At 48.2% G+C, this 20,285-nt stretch overlaps 1 protein-coding gene across 1 annotated transcript; it reads left to right on the top strand.

The window, feature by feature from the left end:
- The first annotated feature begins 1,713 nt into the window (after positions 1 to 1,713).
- On the top strand, positions 1,714 to 17,772 carry LOC310707338 (organic solute transporter subunit alpha-like). Its single transcript, XM_083504412.1, has 9 exons — positions 1,714 to 2,006; positions 5,095 to 5,189; positions 8,202 to 8,356; positions 9,271 to 9,344; positions 11,203 to 11,361; positions 11,736 to 11,847; positions 13,755 to 13,901; positions 15,955 to 16,060; positions 17,385 to 17,772. Exons 1-9 carry the CDS (start codon positions 1,729 to 1,731, stop codon positions 17,531 to 17,533), a joined length of 1,275 nt encoding a protein of 424 aa, XP_083360538.1. The 5' UTR covers positions 1,714 to 1,728; the 3' UTR covers positions 17,534 to 17,772.
- Positions 17,773 to 20,285: the final 2,513 nt, after the last annotated feature.

The raw sequence follows: 20,285 nt of genomic DNA on the forward strand, positions 1-20,285 counted from the left end.
GCCATCCAACCTCCAACCGCCTCCAGGCACTCACACAGGACCTTCACCGCCTTCACTGGTTCCGATTTTAAAGAGAGGTAGACGTTATTGGCTAGCTGAGATATGGCAAGGAGAACAGAACAGAATATTTTGGCAAGATTGAAATAAGAACGTACAAAGAGCCTGCAGGATCAGGCCAATGGCCCATCTAGTCCAGCATCCTGTTCTCTCAGGGGCTGAATACTGGGGAACTGGGAAGCTGGAGCTGAGCAATCTCAGCTCCTGTGGTTTCTAGCAACAGGCATTCAGAAGCATCACTGCCTCTGGCTGTAGGCACAGCACAGCCGTCCTGGCTAGTCACCATTGATAGCCCTCCCCTCCATGAATTTGGCTAATCCTCTTTTAAAGCCATCCAAGTAAACTGTCTATGCTTGCCTCAGGATCACATTCATCCAGTGCTATACCAGCTGCACTGGCTCCTGGTGGAGTACAGGGTCAGGTTTAAGGTGCTGGTTTTGACCTTTAAAGCCCTGTGCGGCCTAGGACCCTCGTACCTACGGGACCGCCTCTCCTGGTATGCCCCGCGGAGGACCTTAAGGTCCACAAATGACAACACTTTGGAGGTCCCAAGTCGCAAAGTAGTTAGATTGGTCTCAACTAGGGCCAGGGCCTTTTCAGTAGTGGCCCCGACTTGGTGGAATGCTCTGTCACAAGAGACTAGGGCCTTGTGGGACTTGACATCTTTCCGCAGGGCCTGCAAGATGGAGCTGTTCCGTCTGGCCTTCGGCTTGGACGCAGTCTGACCCTTATGTTTTCCCTCTCCTTATGGCCTTGATTTATGGGCTACTTTAAAAATGAGCTTGCATTTTAAATTGCATTTTAAACCTGTATTTTAAATTGCCCCCCCCCCCATTATGTTTTTACTGTAATTTTTACTGTTGTTAGCCTGCTCGGCTGGGGAGGGCGGGGTATAAATAAAATTTATTATTACAGCATCTTAAAAAGCAGAGACATCACCTTGCCAACAAAGGCCTGTATAGTTAAAGCTATGGTTTTCCCAGTGGTGATGTATGGAAGTGAGAGCTGGATCACAAAGAAGGCTGATTGCCGAAGAATTGATGCTTTTGAATTCTGGTGCTGGAGGAGACTCTTGAGAGTCCCATGGACTGCAAGAAGATCAAACCTCTCCATTCTTAAGGAAATCAGCCCTGAGTGCTCACTGGAAGGACAGATTGTGAAGCTGAGGCTCCAATAATTTGGCCACCTCATGAGAAGAGAAGACTCCCTGGAAAAGACCCTGATGTTGGGAAAGATGGAGGGCACAAGGAGAAGGGAACAACAGAGGACGAGATGGTGGGACAGTGTTCTCAAAGCTACCAGCATGAGTTTGAGCAAACTGCGGGAGGCAGTGGAAGACAGGAGTGCCTGGCGTGCTCTGGTCCATGGGGTCATGAAGAGTCGGACACGACTAAACGACTAAACAACAACAACAACATTATTATTACTATTGTAGTCTAACTATTCGCTGCATGAAGAAGCCCTTTATTCCTTGTCCTGCCCAAGGTTTGACTCAGCACCTGGTTTTTAATAAGGACACGAGACTGGGAATCAAAGGCTGGCAGAGAAAAAGAGAGAGAGAGAGAGAGATGTCCTATGGAAATGTGGTTTCCTTGGCACATTGCCTGTGTGACGTTGGACAAGCCTTTCGCTTGCCGCTGCCCCTTCCTGGGTCATTAACCCCGGAGTGGCATGTTTGCTGGTGCCGCGGCCTCTCTGTCAATGAACTTGCTGGCGTACAAATGCCAGGGAAGAACCGGAGAAGAGAGGGATGTGAGTCAGTCCAAAAGCAGCCTTGAGCAGCGGGACTCTGACCTCGCTTTGCAAACACAGCCGCAGGAGAGGCTATGCTGGGGCTTGGGATCAGAAGGAGTCGGCTGCTTGCCTGATCCAGGATTGACAGGACCCCCGGAGGAAGCTGCCCATATGGAAGGAACCATGGAGTCGTTGGACCTCGTGGAAGACCCACGGTAAGCAATCAGGGACCTTGTTCTTGGTGGAGCCGCTTTTGGGTTCCAGACCCTCCATGTGTCCCTTTTTTCCAGTGCCAGTCCTGCATTTACAGAAGCCGATTTGATCCAGGAAAGTCCCGCTTTTCCTTAGGACATCTCTGTTTTCATCAGAGAAATGTTGGAGGGTATGGAGTTATGCGACCCCCCAAGCTAAGGAGATAAGGAACTATACAACCTTTAAAAGACACTTGCAGGCAACCCTGTATAGGGAAGAATTTTTTTAATGTTCAGTGTTTTATTATGTTTTTAAATTTGCTGGAAGCTGCCCAGAAAAGCTGGGGTAATCCAGTCAGATGAGTGGAGTACTATTATTATTATTATTATTACACAGGACGTCCCTATTTTATCAGAAAAATATTGGAGGGTATGGGTATTCCATCCATGATGATGCCTGGAGTTTTGAGGTGCATTGCTCAAGAATGGGGGCAAGGGAGGTCTCATTTGAGAGGGGTCTCTACACAGGCTTGGCCCCAGAACCTGTTCCTTGGACGCAGACAGCATCTGCTAGGTCTGTCAACCAGCAACCTGATTTGTAGCCCATGAATCATCTGTCTCTGACAAAATGTTGGTCAGCTCATCAGTTAAATATTTTCAAGGATAGTTTCCTCTGTGTCTGAAACCTTGTGATCTCTCCGAGATGCTGAAAGAAGTACGAGATAAATCATGACAAATTGAATCAGGGAAGGTTACTGATCTCAGAATGAAAAGTACACCAGTGTGCCTGTAATTTTTGTCCCTCTGTTTAAAGCGGTCCCAACTGCAGAGGCAGAGCAGGGCTGTCCTGCCTAGTAGCCCCCAATAACCCCCCCTCCATAAATTCATCTAATCCTCCCTTAAAGCCATAGAATCATAGAATCCTAGAATCCTAGAGTTGGAAGAGACCACAAGGGCCATCGAGTCCAACCCCCTGCCAAGCAGGAAACACCACCAGAGCACTCCTGACATATGGTTGTCAAGCCTCTGCTTAAAGACCTCTAAAAGAGGAGACTCCACCACACTCCTTGGCAGCAAATTCCACTGTCCAACAGCTCTTACTGTCAGGAAGTTCTTCCTAATGTTTAGGTGGAATCTTCTTTCTTGTAGTTTGGATCCATTGCTCCGTGTCCGCTTCTCTGGAGCAGCAGAAAACAACCTTTCTCCCTCCTCTATGTGACATCCTTTTATATATTTGAACATGGCTATCATATCACCCCTTAACCTCCTCTTCTCCAGGCTAAACATGCCCAGCTCCCTTAGCCGTTCCTCATAAGGCATCGTTTCCAGGCCTTTGACCATTTTGGTTGCCCTCCTCTGGACACGTTCCAGTTTGTCAGTGTCCTTCTTGAACTGTGGTGCCCAGAACTGGACACAGTACTCCAAGTGAGGTCTGACCAGAGCAGAATACAGTGGCACTATTACTTCCCTTGATCTAGATGCTATACTCCTATTGATGCAGCCCAGAATTGCATTGGCTTTTTTAGCTGTCGCGTCACACTGTTGGCTCATGTCAAGTTTGTTGGCTCATGCCAAGTTTGTGGCTCATGTCAAGGTTGGTGGCCCTCACTGCCTCCTGTGGCAGTGAGTTCCATAGTTTAACTCTATGCTGCATGAAGAAGGACTTCATTTTATCTGTCCTGAATCTTCCAACATTCAGTGTCCTTGGATGTCCACAACATCTAGTATTATGAGAGAGGGAGAAAAAAAAAATTCTCTACCCATTTTCTGTATGTCAGGCATCATTTCATAAACTTCTATCATGTATATACGATATACGATGTACGATATCTTTATTGTCATTGTCCCATGCAGAACAATGAAATTGAAAAACTACATAAAACTACTACAAAACTACATAAAACATTCAAAAAACCCTAAAAACTCTGAAACCCCATTTTAAAATACACTATACTATATAGAGACCCCTTATGCTGCGTTTAGAACCAGAATTGCATTTGCGTAGAAACTGTTTCTCAGGCGACTAGTCCTAGTCTTTATAACTCTGTACCTTCTTCCAGAAGGAAGAAGCTGAAAGAGATCATTTCCAGGGGGGGGGGGGGGGAACTATCCTGCACTATCTCTGCAGCTTTCTTATGGCACCTGGAAGCATAGATTTGATCCAAGGTGGGAAGAGGGCACCCAATTATTCACCTGTTCCTGACATTTCTCAAAACTGAAAAGTCCAAAATGGTGCGTGGGGAATTCCCTCATTCCTCTGATTATTTTGGTGGCCCTTTTCTGAACCTTTTCCAACCCTATAATATCCTTTTTGGGGTGAGGCAACCAGAACTGTGCACAGTATTCCAAATGATCTGTATCCCACCATAGTTTGTATATCAGTGCTATGTTATTGGCAGTTTTGCTTTCATTTCCTTTCCCAATGACACCCAGCATGCAACTTTCCTTCTCCACTCATTCACGCTACTTGAATAATAAAGCAAGAGCAATGGCGTGCATGCACAGAGTGCATAAAATGATAATATCACTTTTTTGTTTTTGCTTTTTGGACACAATCTAGCGGGTGGGAAGCTTTTAAAGTTTGATGGATTACTGTATTTTAACATTTTGTTGGAAGCCGCCCAGAGTGGCTGGGGAAGCCCAGCCAGATGGGCGGGGTATAAATAATAAATTATTATTGTTAATGAACCAGCCTCTGAACGTTACTTGGCGAAAGCATCTCAGTGCTGCTCTGGGACTTGTTGGAGAGGAGCAGAGTTTTCAAAGTCCCTTAATGCGGTTCCCTCATTGCGAGAAGTGAGGTTACAGGGAACCAGGCAGAGGGCCTTCTCGGTAGTGGCACCCGCCCTGTGGAATGCCTTCACATGTGAAGGAAATAAGTAGCTATCCTATCTTTAAAAGACATCTGAAGGCAGCCCTGTTCAGGGAAGTTTTTAATATTTAACGCTGTATTGTTTTTAATACTTGATTGGGAGCCGCCCAGAGTGGCTGGGGAAACTCAGCCAGATGGGCGGGGTATAAATTATTATTATTATTATTATTATTATTATTATTATTATTATTATTATTATTATCTCACAGCAAGAGGGGGGTTCTTTCATCTCCATCACAGGTTTGCCCCTGAACTGATCCACCTCCTGATCCACAATTTCAGCATCCCGGTCGCCTGCTTCTCCCACCCACCGACCGCCCTGCAGCTGCTGCAGCGTAAGTTGGCAAAGCTGGAGGGGTTTGAAGCTATGAAGGAGAGAAGGAAACGTTGGCTCCCTTTGCTTTGCGGCAAAGTGTCTTGCAGAATCCTGCGGAGGAGAGCCACCTGCCTCCTTGTGGCGTCAGAGGACCTGAAATTGCAGGGTTGCAGAGGAGGCGAGTGGCAGACCACCTGAGTTGCATGCAGAAGGTCCCAGGGCTGAAATATTGGAGAGCTGCTGGCAGTCAGTGTAGACAGTACTGAGTTAGTTGGACCCAATGGTCTGACTTGGTATAAGGGAGGTCAGAACAATGAGGACTGCAATCTTGTTCTGTTTTTAAGGCTAAGGTTGTAGCTTAGTGGAGAAGCATCTCCCAGTTTCAATTTTTGTCATCTCCAGATAGGCTGGGAAAGACTCCCTTGGCTGACACCTGGGAAAGACACTGCCAGCCAGTGCAGACAATATTGAGGTAGATGGAGCAATGGTGTGGTTCAGGTCTGTCAAAGAGTCAACTTCTTTACCCGCAAAGCCAGAGAGCATCCCTAGAAGCTCAGATGGTCAGAGGGGGCCCTTTTGCCACTTGGACCCTTGGACGATTTTCTGGGGACCGCATGAAGTGGGTGGAGCCAGAGACAAAGAAGAGCGACAGGTGTCACTCACACTTCCCTAAGGTCAGAGGCTCCTAGAGATGCTCGCACCTCTTTGATCTGGCCTGGGAGGGGGTGGAGACTGGGAAGCATGTGGACAGACAGACAGAGAAGCTTGCAGGGTTGCATTTGGCACACGGCCTGAGGTCACTGAACTCTGTCTTAACTGGACATGACCGGAACTTAACCCGCAGTCCGTGCCACCCCCAGTTGCCCCACCAATGCCCCCCTTTCCCGTCAGAGGATCAGGCCACAGGGCCAGGGCGAGGTGGGCTCCCCAGACTTCTCCATGGTTCAGTCCTGATCCTCCCAGGACCCAACTCTGGAAAGAATTATGGTGTCAGGAAGGATCTATTACAGGGTTCAGCAAACGTTTTCAGCAGGGGGCCGGTCCATTGTCCCTCAGACCTTATGCGGGGCCAGACTATATTTTTTTTTGGGGGGGGGGGGGGATGAATGAATTCCCATGCCCCACAAATAGCCCAGAGATGCATTTTAAATAAAAGCACACATTCTACTCATGTAAAAACACACCGATTCCCGGACCGTCATAGGGCCGGATTGAGAAGTTGATTGGGCCGGATCCGGCCCCCGGGCCTTAGTTTGCCTACCCATGGTCTACTACCTAATAGGCCAGAGGCGGGGGATATTTGCAGAAAGAAACCTGTAAATGGCAAGTGACTGCAATTGAGGGGGGGGGATTTTACTACGGCGGAGGTGACAATCATAGAATTGTAGAGATGGAAGGGACCCTCTTAGCCTGGAGAAGAGGAGGTTAAGGGGTGATATGATAGCCATGTTCAAATATATAAAAGGATGTCACATAGAGGAGGGAGAAAGGTTGTTTTCTGCTGCTCCAGAGAAGCGGACACGGAGCAATGGATCCAAACTACAAGAAAGAAGATTCTACAAGAAAGGAAGAACTTCCTGACAGTAAGAGCTGTTTGACAGTGGAATTTGCTGCCAAGGAGTGTGGTGGAGTCTCCTACTTTGGAGGTCTTTAAGCAGAGGCTTGACAACCATATGTCAGGAGTGCTCTGATGGTGTTTCCTGCTTGGCAGGGGGTTGGACTCGATGGCCCTTGTGGTCTCTTCCAACTCTATGATTCTAGGATTCTATGATTCTATGACCCCAGGGGTCATCTAGTCCAACCCCCTGCAAGGCAGGAATCTCAGCTAAATATCCTGGAAGGACTGCATTGCAGGTGTATGCCTATTCACAAGGACCAGGACAGCTGGGGGCTGATTTCCTCCTATATAAATAAAAATGTACGATGTCGTCACGCTGTGCAGTTTGTGCAATGTGAGGAACTTGCAGCTGGCCCAGATGGTCTGTGGGACAGAGTTTGGGGGAGTTTTAGCAAGCCCTTCCCTCTGTAAAACACATCTCCATCAGAAGGAGGGGGCTCTTTGCACGGTGCCTCCCCTTGCCCAGAATTTTAACAGAGCAGAGAGGGGCTTCACAGAGCCGGTTTAACAAGCTAATGGGTGGAGCTGATGGGTGGGGCTTGGGGGTCAGAAGGGAGGGGCTTGTGGAGATGGGTGAGAGGGTGGCTAGAATGGAAAGGGGGTGGTCCGGTGCAGGGAAGGGCAAAGTGGGAGGAGGGGTTGGCAAGGGGAATGCATTTGAGCAGCAGCCCCCAGTTAAAACTACAGAACTGGAAGGGACCACGGGTGTCATCTAATCCAGCCGTTCTCAACCTGTGGGTCCCCAGATGTTGTTGGACTACAACTTCCATCATCCCTGAGCTCTGGCCTTGCTGTTGTTGTTTAGTCATTTAGTCATGTCCGACTCTTCGTGACCCCCTGGACCAGAGCACGCCAGGCACTCCTGTCTTCCACTGCCTCCCTCAGTTTGGTCAGACTCATGCTGGTAGCTTCGAGAACACTGTCCAACCATCTCGTCCTCTGTCGTCCCCTTCTCCTTGTGCCCTCCATCTTTCCCAACATCAGGGTCTTTTCCAGGGAGCCTTCTCTTCTCATGAGGTGGCCAAAGTCTTGGAGCCTCAGCTTCAGGATCTGTCCTTCCAGTGAGCACTCAGGGCTGATTTCCTTCAGAATGGAGAGGTTGGATCTTCTTGCAGTCCATGGGACTCTCAAGAGTCTCCTCCAGCACCATAACTCAAAAGCATCAATTCTTCAGCGATCAGCCTTCTGGATGGTCCAGCTCTCACTGGCATTGCTAGCTAGGGGTGATGGGAGTTGTAGTTCAACAACATCTGGCGACCCACAGGTGGAGAAAGGCTGATCTACTCCAACCCCCTGCAATGTAGGACGCTTTTGCTCAACGTGATGTTCGAACCCGTGACTCGTGAGTCTCGTGCTCTACCTAGAGACGTTTCTGAAGAGCTCCCACAAACATTGGCTCACTGTTCCTTGCAGAGCTGAACCTCGTGGACCTTGCCATCACTGGCATGGCGACTTTCCTCACGCTTCTGTCAGTCATCATCTTCGTGGAAGACGCCCTCTATCTCTCTAGAAAGGTCCGCTGCTTCGTCAAGATGAAAACCCTCATCTGGAGCAGCTCTGCGCCCACCGTAAGTGCCCGTCCCTCGGTTCCCTGTCTCTGGGAACCCCCTCTCTAGACTACTGCAATGACGATCCCTGGGGCTTCCCTTGGTGTCAGCCAGGCAAATGCATTTAGTACACAGAGCAGTAACTGCGGCCAGGACGATCCTGGGCTGGGGAGATCATGGACCAAAATTAGTAGCGCCTTGGAAGATGGCAGACTCTTATATCTTATATAGGATTATATAAGATCGTATTGTACCAACCACACCGTATTAGCAGAACTTGAGTGATACTTGTAAACACATCAAATACCGTTTGTGGAGTAGACGGGAACAATATTAAAGAATATAAAACTTTGCGAAAAAAACGGCAGTATAAACAGTACAATGAGAATGATTGGAAGACTCGTTTTGTCAGAAGTCTTTTTTATTTAAGTGTTTATTTAAGTATTAATTAGGAAGATTAAGGTTTTTTTATGCACGTAAATCTGCTTTTTCTTCTTTCTTTTTTCTGTATTTTCTTCCTTTCTTTTTTCTTAATTCTTTTTTATTTAATTTTCTTTTTATAGTATGAGATTGTAAATCCTTTGTATATGTGTGTAATTTAAAATAATAAAGATTATTTTTTTTAAAAAGGAAGATGGCAGACTCTCCTGGGTTGGGGGTTTTTTAAGCAGGGGTTGGGTGACCACCTGTGAGGGATTCCTTCAGCTGTGATTCCTGCATTGCGGGGGAGTTGGACTAGATGACCCCTGGGGGTCCCTGCCAACTTTTATGATTCGATGAGTAGGGAACAGCTGCTGTTGTGTTCAGGTCCTGCTTCCGGGCTTCCCTTTGGTGGCAGTGAGAGCAGGATTCTGCCCCCACTGGACGCCTTGGGTCTGGATCCAATTGCTGCTGCTCCTTTTGCATTCTCAGCCTTGCCTCCCTTTCTTTGCCAGGTGATCTCGGTGTTCTGCTGCTTTGGGCTTTGGGTTCCCCGCTCCCTGAATGTGGTGGAGATGGCCATTGGCGCGTGAGTACCTCCCCGGCGAGACCCTCCCATTCCACCCAAATTTTAATTTGACAAAATTTGAATTCCACCAGATAGTGACAGGCCAGAACAATAGCCCTGTTCTTAACATCCTTTGCTGAAACTTTACATCATCTCCCAGGCATCTGACAGATTGCGATGACTGGCTGGATGACACGGTTTGCACCGAAAGTGTTTTTTTGCTGTTTCACTGTGTCTGTTCTATGCGTTTTGGGATTGAGTTTTATTGCAATGTTTTGTAACGCCCCAATTTCCAAGGGGAGGGAGACTCTAGGGGTTCCCAGCACTTACCTGCGTCTCCGTTTCCTTGCAATGAAGGAAGACTGTGCTGCTCTTAGGATATATGCCTTTATTGCCACATATACCTCCATGATCACTGCAGATGGTGACAGCAGCCACGAAATTAAAAGACGCCTGCTTCTCGGGAGAAAAGTGATGACAAACCTAGACAGCATCTTAAAAAGCAGAGACATCACCTTGCCAACAAAGGTCCGTATAGTTAAAGCTCTGGTTTTCCCAGTAGTGATGTATGGAAGTGAGAGCTGGACCATCAAGAAGGCTGATTGCCAAAGAATGGATGCTTTTGAATTCTGGTGCTGGAGGAGACTCTTGAGAGTCCCATGGACTGCAAGAAGATCAAACCTCTCCATTCTGAAGGAAATCAGCCCTGAGTGCTCACCGGAAGGACAGATCGTGAAGCTGAGGTGCCAAGACTTTGGCCACCTCATGAGAAGAGAAGACTCCCTGGAAAAGACCCTGATGCTGGGAAAGATGGAGGGCGCAAGGAGAAGGGGACGACAGAGGACGAGATGGTTGGACAGTGTTCTTGAAGCTACCAGTTTGACCAAACTACGGGAGGCAGTGGAAGACAGGAGTGCCTGGCATGCTCTGGTCCAGGGGGTCACGAAGGGTCGGACATGACTAAACGACTAAGCAACAACAACAACAACAACATATGTACGATGCAGGGGCTCACAGCATCAACACCCCAACGGATCTTGCTTCTCTGTTCGGTTTCTGGAGAAGCCCCAAAGTCTAGCACACAGCATGCGTTTCTCTGTGTCTCCTGCTTCCAGCCGGCCTCCATCTCAATCACACACAACACTGGCTGCTGTTCTCCTTCCTGCGTAGCAGCTAAGTGAGGCAGGTGTCCTTCAAGGCCCACCCATTCGCTTCTATGGCACAGGGCCTCTTCTTTGGCTGTGCCAGCTTGTGGCATTTAACTAGCTGCCAAAACCGTTACCTTGACAAAGGAACTAGTTTGGCAAGCTTCCCCTTGTACATTCTAACCTCACCAATACAGGTTCCCAGGTTTGGAAGGGGACCCCTGGGTATCATCCAGACTGACCCCGCAAACTTTTTCCGTTCCCCACCTTTTGCCTTTAGGGACATGGGTGGCGCTGTGGGTTAAACCACAGAGCCTAGGACTTGCTGCTCAGAAGGTCGGCAGTTTGAATCCCCATGACGGGGTGAGCTCCCATTGCTCGGTCCCTGCTCCTGCCAACCTAGCAGTTTGAAAGCTTGTCAAAGTGCAAGTACATAAATAGGTACCACTCCAGCGGGACGGTAAACGGCGTTTCCTGCTCTGGTTCGCCAGAAGCAGCTTAGTCATTCTGGCCACATGACCCAGAAGCTGTACGCCGGCTCCCTCGGCCAGTAAAGCGAGATGAGCACCGCAACCCCAGAGTCGGTCACGACTGGACCTAATGGTCAGGGGTCCCTTTACCTTTACTTTACCTTTTGCCATTTAAAAAAATTGTTTTCTGTTCTTAAGCGACTAATAATATAAGCAGAGCAATAAATGCAATTATGAACATGGCTTTCGCTGTTCCTCTTCCAGGTACTTTGCCGTCTGCTTCTACCTGCTGATGCTGATCATGGTGGAAGGTTTTGGGGGCACGGAGGCTGTGTTAAAGGCCTTGAAGGACACCCCGATGGTGATCAGCACGGGGCCCTGCTGCTGCTGCTGCCCCTGCTGCCCTCGCATCACTATGACCAAGTGAGTGGAAGGCTCCCAGGTCCCACCTATGGGGACTTTTGCCTTGATCCAGCAGCCATGATCCCCACCCCTGCCTGCCTCCTTCTTTGCAACCAGTCTGGGTGCCCTTGGGCTCTGGCGCCACCTGCTGTTGGTCCTCCCGCCGCAACATACAATGACAATATAAAAAGCACAAAATATGCTCTACCCACTGAGCCACACGGCCCTCTCCCCAGTGTTGTTTCGGGGTGGGTGGTTTTGGGAGAGGGAGGAATCCCCCTTGCCTCTTCTTCCAACACAGCGAAAGGTTGCTTGAGCTTTGACCAGGACGTGGGCCTTTCCTGGGCACAAACACCCGTCTTCTCCTCCTCCTTCCTCCTCTCTCTTAACCGCAGGCGAAAACTGAAGCTGATCATGTTGGGGAGTTTCCAGTACGCCTTCCTCAAGGGAGCCTGCATCTTCCTGGGGCTCGTTCTGACCACGGAGGGCCTGTACGACACCTCCGAGGTAAGTCCCACCACCTGCAGCCGCCTTGCCCTCCAAAATTTAGCTGGAGTCGGAAAGGGACCTCGGGAGGTCCTCCAGCCCAACCCGGGTTGATACACCCGCCCCTTCTCCCTCGTGCGCCTATGAAACTTCTCCTAAGACACAGCCAGGCACATGCTCACACCCAGTAGCAGATCTCCCCGTTCACCCAGCTGCGGTTCCGCCTGGACCAGGCCACAAATTTCCGCTGACTGCACCATCCTGCTTCCCAGCTGGCTGGCTAGACGACTCCGGGAAGCCCAAGAGAAAGGCAAAACAGCCCCTCCCACTGTTGCTGCTCAGCAGACGTCACATGGGGAGGTTCAGCCAGATGGGCGGGATATACATAAATAATAATAATAATAATAATAATAATAATAATAATTATTATTATTATTATTATTATTATTATTATTATTATTATTATTATTATTATTATTATTATGACCCTCGTATCTACGGGACTGCCTCTCCCGGTATGCCCCACAGAGGACCTTAAGCTCCATATTAGCCTCAACCAGAGCCAGGGCCTTCTCAGTGGTGGCTCCGGCCTGGTGGAACGCTCTGTCTCATGAGGATCTGATTTCTTTCCTCAGGGCCTGTAAGACAGAGTTGTTCCGCCTGGCCTTTGGCTTGGAGTCAATTTGATCCCCTCCCACTCTTTCCTTTTTCCCTCTGTGATGGAACTCCTATTTGGGGACTTCCCTGGCTTTTTCTGGCCCACGTAGGACCAGTCTGGATAGTTGGCCTTGGAGAAGAATTGACGTTTTTATCCCCCCAGAAAGTTTTTGATTTGAGTTTCCACTGAAAGGAGGCTGCATTTTAATGTTTTAATGTTGTATTTTAATCTTGTTTAATCTTGTTTTTTAAGTTGTATTTCGATCAATTGTTTTATATCGGGTGTTAGCCGCCCTGAGCCCGGTCTTGGCTGGGGAGGGCAGGGTATAAATATAATAATAATAATAATAATAATAATAAATAATTAATAATAATTAATAATAATAATTACTCTCCCTGCACATGGAGGCTCCACTCAGCCATGACAGTTAAATGACCATCTTTCGTGGATGTGCAAGATTCCTGCATTGGGTCCCTTACAACTCTATGATTCTACAGCCATTTCTTTGGATCTATTAAACTCCTTTTATTTATTTATTTTATATCATTTTCCATTTGATTAAAAATATATATAAACATGCAGCAACAACAACAACAAAACAATTCAAGATCCAAATTTTGAGATTACTCTGAATCTCCTGACTTCCCTCCCCCCTCCCTTCCATGGGTCCTAGTGATAATATTTACAACTGCATATCAACACTATCCAGATTTTATCCTTCCGAATTATCCATACTTTCCGTTAATTTACAAGTGTGGTTAAAATCCTGATCATGTTTTAAGCTGCTTACAGGGGTGGAGAGGAAATTATTATTGGCACTCCTCCCTGAGTCTTCCTGGCCAAGCCTCGTGTGTATTTTATTAATCAGAGTCCAATCCTTCCTTGCTTTGGGAATGCTACAAGGACAGATTAAAGGAAGGACTTCTTCAGGCAGCATGTAGTTAAACTATGGAACTCCCTGCCACATGAGGCAGTGATATCCAACAACTTGGATGGCTTCAGAAGAGGAAAAGATCAGTTCATGGAGGATAAAGCGATCAGGGGCTATTAACCAGGACAGAGCTGTCTCCACAGCCGGAGGCAGCGATGCTTCTGAATGCTACTTCCTGGAAACCACAGGAGGGGAGAGTGTTGCCCCTGGGTTTGAATCCTGCTTGAGGATTCACAACAAGCACCTGGTTGGCCACTTTGAAAACCAGGTGCTGGAGGAGATGGGCCCCTGGCCTGATGCAGTCGGCTCCTCTTACGTTCTCGCCTTCTTGCCTTCTAGATATCAGCCACAAGCGTGGCTCTGTGGATCAACACCTCCCTGGGAGTGTCGACCTTATTTGCTCTGTGGGCAAACGCGGTCCTCTTTCGGCAAGCCAGAGCCCACTTGTCGGAGCAGAACATGGGCTGCAAGTTCGCCTGCTTCCAGGTAACCTCGTCTCTCTCTCTCTCCTCTCAGGTTCACGGTCCTTGCATTAATTCAGTGTTTTTCAGCCGCTGTTCCGCGGCACACTAGTGTGCCACGAGATGTTGCCTGGTGTGCCGTGGGAGGGAGGCGGGCGAGTCGGGCGGCGAGAGGCGGGGCGGCGGCGGCGAGGAGAGGCCGCCCAGCGCGGGGCTCTCGCCGTCTGCCTGCCTGCGTGGCGCTGACGTCACGGGGCTGTAACGTGCCCCACATAGGCACACGCGGGGCGGCGAGCGAGCTCCCTCCCACATCCCATCGCCGCTCTGCCGCACGCTAGCTCGCTTCGGCCGGCCTACTGGGCTGTCGCAGGCGGAAGGCCTGCGCATGCGCGAGGTTTCCGCGCCTTCGGGATTCCCTTCACGCCTTCCTCCTCCCGGGGCCTTGAGAGCGCGGGAAGCGGCAGCGCGAGACCGGCCGTTGAGCCTGGTAGGTATTGCGCTTGCCAAGGCAGTCATGCAGATCATCCTTTATCATCCTTTTTAAAAGTTGCATGTGGGATTGTGGCATTGTGCAAAATGCATGAATAAATCTTTCATGGAAATGGGCAGTGACACAAATCCGTAGTCTTTATATATACTTTATATATAGTCTTTATATATACTTTATATATATATATATATATATATACTTTATATATACTTTATATATAGTCAATATAGGCACAGAGTTAATTTTTTAAACATTTTCTAATGGTGGTGTGCCTCGAGATTTTTTTCATGAAACAAGTGTGCCTTTGCCCAAAAAAGGTTGGGAAACACTGCATTAATTTACAAAGTCATGATCAACTTAGGTCCAGTATATATGTCAGTATATATGAACTCTTTTATGCCAGCTCAGTCACTCAGATAATCTGCAGTATCTGGTCGAGTTGGTGAGGCTCCTTTGAAAACAAGGAGAAACCCAGCCTTTAGTGTCACCAGGCCAGTCCTGTGGAACTCACTGCCACTAGAAATTCAGTAGGCGCCTCCGGTTTCACCTTTTAAATGCCTGCTGCAAACTTTTTTTTTATTTCGCCAGGCTTATGTAGGCAATTAAGAAGACATATCTCCACAATAGTTACCTGATTTCTGTTTTTAACTTTTGTTGTCTGGCTTTGTGTACCGTTTATACTTTTAAAATACTTTTAAGTTCTATGATAGTGCAATAAACCATTATTTTTAATGTGCTTTTAGCCTTCTGCATTGTGTCTGCGTCGTTTTAATTTGTGCAAGCCACCTTGAGTAAAAAAACAACCAGAGTATTAATAAATATAACACCAATATTGATTGTTGTTGTTATTGAAATTTGTATATCACTCTTCGTCTGAAGATCTCAGTGCGGTTCACAGAATGAAACCACTCTGATTTATTTTATTTTTTTAAAAAAATATGAATAGTGATATATATATATATATATATTTTAAAAAATACATTATAAGTAAACAAGCCGACTTTCCAAATGAGATGCCCAACTCAGCCCGGGTGCTGACGTCCCAGAGGCTTCTCCAGCCCCTTCATGCTTCCGGTCCTCATTGTCAGCGCTGCTTCAGAACACTTCCTTCTGTAATTAATCCAGAATGTGGCAGCTAGACTGGCGACTGGGAGTGGCCACCGGGACCACATAACACCGGTCCTGAGAGATCTGCATTGGCTCCCAGGACATTTCCGAGCACAATTCCAAGTGTTGGTGTTGATCTTTAAAGCCCTAAATGGCCTCGGCCCAGTAGACCTGAAGGAGCGTCTCCACCCCCATCGTTCAGCCCGGACACTGAGGTCCAGCTCCGAGGGCCTTCTGGCAGTTCCCTCACTGCGAGAAGCTAAGTTACAGGGAACCAGACAGAGGGCTTCTCGGTGGTGGCACCCACCCTGTGGAACTCCCTCCCACCAGATGTCAAAGAGATAAACAACTACCTGACATTCAGAAGACATCTGAAGGCAGCCCTGTTCAGGGAAGTTTTTAATATGTAATGCTGTACTGTTTTTAACACTTGATTGGGAGCCGCCCAGAGTGGCTTATTATTCTGTGCTTGTGCTTTCAGGTCCTCCTCATCCTGACGGCGCTGCAGCCCTCCATCTTCAGCACCCTGGGCAATGGCGGCCAGATTGCCTGCTCCCCACCGTTCTCCTCCAGAGTGCGGTCCCAGAGTGAGTGGAAACCCAATGGTTTTCTTGGGGGGGGGGGTGTCAAAAAGAAAGGAAGCATCCTGAGGCTATGTTGTGGGGTGGTAGCAGTGGCCCTTGAGGAAGAAAATTGGGAAGCGGTTAAGGATAGCTCTCTAAAGGTATCTCGAGGGCTGACCCACGGAAGAGGGACCAAGCTTGGTTTCACCTGCTCCGGAGGGTAGGACTCGAACCCATGGCCTCAAGTCACGAGAAAGGTGATTCTGACTAAGCGTCAGGAAGAACTTATGCTTAGAGCCATTCTGCAGTGGAAAGGAATCCCTCAGAAGGCAGTGGACTCTCTTTCATTGGAGGTTTTTTAAGCAGAGGTCAGATGGCAAGAGGTCATTTGAGATTCCTGCATTGCAGGGGGTTGGACTGGATGACCCAGGGAGTCCCTTCCAACTCTACAATTCTGGTGGTGCATGCTCTGGTTATCTCCCGCTTGGACTACTGCAATGCGCTCTACATGGGGCTACCTTTGAAGGTGACTCGGAAACTACAGCTAATCCAGAATGCGGCAGACAGACTGGTGATTGGGAGCGGCCGCTGAGACCACATAACACTGGTCCTGAAAGACCTACACTGGCTCCCAGTATGTTTTCGAGCACAATTCAAAGTGTTGGTGCTGACCTTGAAAGCCCTAAACGGCCTCGGTCCAGTATACCTGAAGGAGCGTCTCCACCCCCATTGTTCAGCCCGGACGCTGAGGTCCAGTGCCAAGGGCCTTCTGGCGGTTCCCTCGCTGCGAGAAGCCAAGTTACAGGGAACCAGGCAGAGGGCCTTCTCGGTAGTGGCACCCGCCCTGTGGAACGCCCTCCCACCAGATGTCAAAGAGAAAAATAACTACCAAACTTTTAGAAGACATCTAAAGGCAGCCCTGTTTAGGGAAGCTTTTAATGTTTACTAGGTTATTGTATTTTAGTGTTTTGTTGGAAGCCGCCCAGAGTGGCTGGGGGGACCCAGCCAGATGGGCGGGGTATAAATAAATAAATTATAATTATAATAATTATAATTATTTTTATTATTTTAAGGGCCTTGCTGCTGCTGGACAAGGAAACCGAGCCTTTAGTATTAGCAGCACTGTCCTGCGGAACTCTCTGCCACTAGACTAGAGAGTCAGCAGTTGCCTTCTCTTTTAATGCCAGACATCTTCCTGGGCATCCTGTAGCTGGGATGACTGGGGCTGTAGTCGAAAACATCTGGATGGCACCAGGTGGGCAAAGGTTGCATTTGTGGGAAGCGGAGAAGCCAGTGACCTTCCCCCGGGAAAAGGGCCGGACTCATTCTTCTCCATCTTTGTTTGCAGTGATGCACGCCCAGCTCCTGGTCCTGGAAACCTTCGTCATGGCTGTGCTGACCAGGATGTACTACAGGAAGCCGGACGACAAGCCAGGCTGTTGCCCGGCCGGAGGTTTGCCAGAGAGCAAAGCAGAAATCGGTCTCTCGGCTGCCTAGAACAGGAGTGCCCAGCAGGGCTATCGGAGGCCCCCAACCCTCTTGCCAACATTTGTTCCGGGATCTCAAGAACACGTGGCCTTCCTTGCAGGGGGAAGGGACAAGGGACTGATTCTGCCTTGGGACAGGCACATGGACGTATGACCCTTTGTACAAGAATGACTTCAGGACAACTGTAATTTGTGCAGCTATAGTCAAAAATGCCCGGGGCCCATGGAATAAATCTATTTTATACTGTATTGGTTATTAATCCCTAGCCCACTCCTACTATGAAAAGCAATCCCAGAGTGTCGTCTTCTTCTTCTTCTTTGGCGATTCCTCGTAGCCGAGTAAGATGGTTTTCCATGAACACGGCTTTAAAAGTGAGTCCGTAAGTGACTGTGGAGGCCAATTCAGGATCCACAGGTCCTTCCACGGTGGGTTTCTGGGCGGGAGTTGATCACAGCGAGGGTTTGCCAAGCATGCCTTCCTCTTAGCACATTTCTCTCTTTTGTCCTGAGTTCGAGTCTCTTCAAAGTCTATGACACCTTTGAAGTCTAGTTGGAGCGCTCACAGGCCAGTGTTTTCCACTTATCAGTGCTTATGTTACATTTGTTAAGATTTGCCTTAGAATCACAGAATCATAGAGTTGGAAGAGACCACAGGGGCCATCGAGTCCAACCCCCTGCCAAGCAGGAAACACCATCAGAGCACTCCTGACATATGGTTGTCAAGCCTCTGCTTAAAGACCTCCAAAGGAGGAGACTCCACCACACTCCTTGGCAGCAAATTCCACTGTCCAACAGCTCTTACTGTCAGGAAGTTCTTCCTAATGTTTAGGTGGAATCTTCTTTCTTGTAGCTTGGATCCATTGCTCCGTGTCCGCTTCTCTGGAGCAGCAGAAAACAACCTTTCTCCCTCCTCTATGTGACATCCTTTTATATGACCAGTCCAACGAAGTTGATGTTGAAGAATCATTGCTTCAACACTGGCGATCTTTGCTTCTTCCGGTACACTGGCATTAGTTCGCCTGTCTTCCCGAGTGATGTGTAAAATTTTTCGGAGACACCTGTGTGATTAGAACCCTTTTTGCATTCTCTGCACTGCTGTTTTTTTTGGACAGGTGATCCTGTCACAGTGTGTCTTTTGGAGTCACAGAATCATAGAGTTGGATAGGACCCTGGGGTCATGTAGTCCAACCCCCTGCAATACAGGAATCTCCCATTTGAGCGTTTTGTGGTCCTCCCAGCCCTCGTGACCCAACGCTATGGGGACCTGTGGCGGGAGCTGTGCAAATCTGGCATGGCTTGTGAGATGAAAGCTTGGCACCACAGTCAACAAGGAAGCAGGGAGGTTAAAGCTGATTTTTGAAACATTAAGGACAACCCGAAAGTATTTTGGGTAAAATGACATTTATTTGGCTAAACGCATAAGTGGAAGAAAAAAGGAAGAACGCACAAAACAACCCCCATTCAGCTTGCAGCAGAACCAGGAGCTTGCAATTCACAGGGACAGGAAACTGGGACACTTAACACTGATTGAAAGAGGCATGGCTAGGAGAGAAAAGTCCATCACCACCAGTCTCTGTGGCTACAGAGAGCTCTGTTGAGGCAACCAGTTAAAGATTTCTGTTTGGGCGTTTCTACGTTGGCTTCCCTGCAAAGGACACCATCAATGGCCTTTGCCCAGCGTAGGAAATCTTGACATCACGCAGCTCAAATCATCTAGTGTCAAAACCTGGCTCCTTAGAAAGAGATCTTCCAGGTCTTCGCTAAGCCAACGAGCAAGGAAAGTTGGGGAAACTAAAAAAACCCTTAATTCTTCCTGTTTATTAGTGCTAAAAAACTGATAACTGTTTGTACTACAGACATGTTTGCTCCTCTCTGAGGCAGGAGATCTAGCCTGGATGAAACTTTACAATGCAGGGCGGTCACTGAGGAATTGAGCTGGTCTCCAAGGTCTGAACTGGGCAGCCTTAAGACTTGGCTAGAAACCCTGCGACAAGGACCAGATCTCATATGGCTTTTAGGAAAACACAGCAGCTGTAATAGGGAACGGAAATTATGTGCCACTGAGGCCCCACAATGCAAGAAGGGAGTTTCACAAAGGCCCACTTTTCACGTGGTCCAATGTACAAGATGCGTCAATGCTGGTATTTTCAGGATGGACGGCTGTCAGAAGGTGCCTCAATTCTGCAACTCTCACATGGCCAACGAAAGGTTAGTTTGGATGTTACTGGAGTGGCATGAAAGCTGCCCAAACATGGCTTGGGTCCCACGATGTTCCGCTAGCATATGTGAAATACCACCATGTGGCTTTTCATGTGGGACTCATAACAATATTGACATCGGCCAGAGCACAAGGACTCTACTCTGGGTGGAAACTTGGGACAGTCAGAGATTGCCCTGTGTAGTGGTTCCTCCCCAATTATGACCTTTTTTTAAAAAAAACAAAACCTGTGTTGAGGACTCAATAGTTATATGAATAATGCGTGTAGCTGTATGGGTGGAAGAGTTCATTGACATTCCCACCACCTGTTCAGCTGCGAAGGAAGGAAATGCAATTTCTGGCTAAATGCATGTGGTGGAAAACTATTGGCTTCTGGACGCAAAGAAGTTAATAACCCTTGCCTATTTTCTCCCTCTGACTTTGGGAAGTATGGAAATCTCCAAATATTGCTGAAAGGGGTGCATCACACAGTGCCCAGGTGAGTTCATTCAGAGGCAACAGGGATGTGCTTCACACATGACTACATAAATCTGCACAAATGCTG

Source organism: Podarcis liolepis, assembly GCF_965112155.1.
Source record: "Podarcis liolepis genome assembly, chromosome: 5".
Classification (NCBI taxonomy): Eukaryota; Metazoa; Chordata; class Lepidosauria; order Squamata; family Lacertidae; genus Podarcis; species Podarcis liolepis.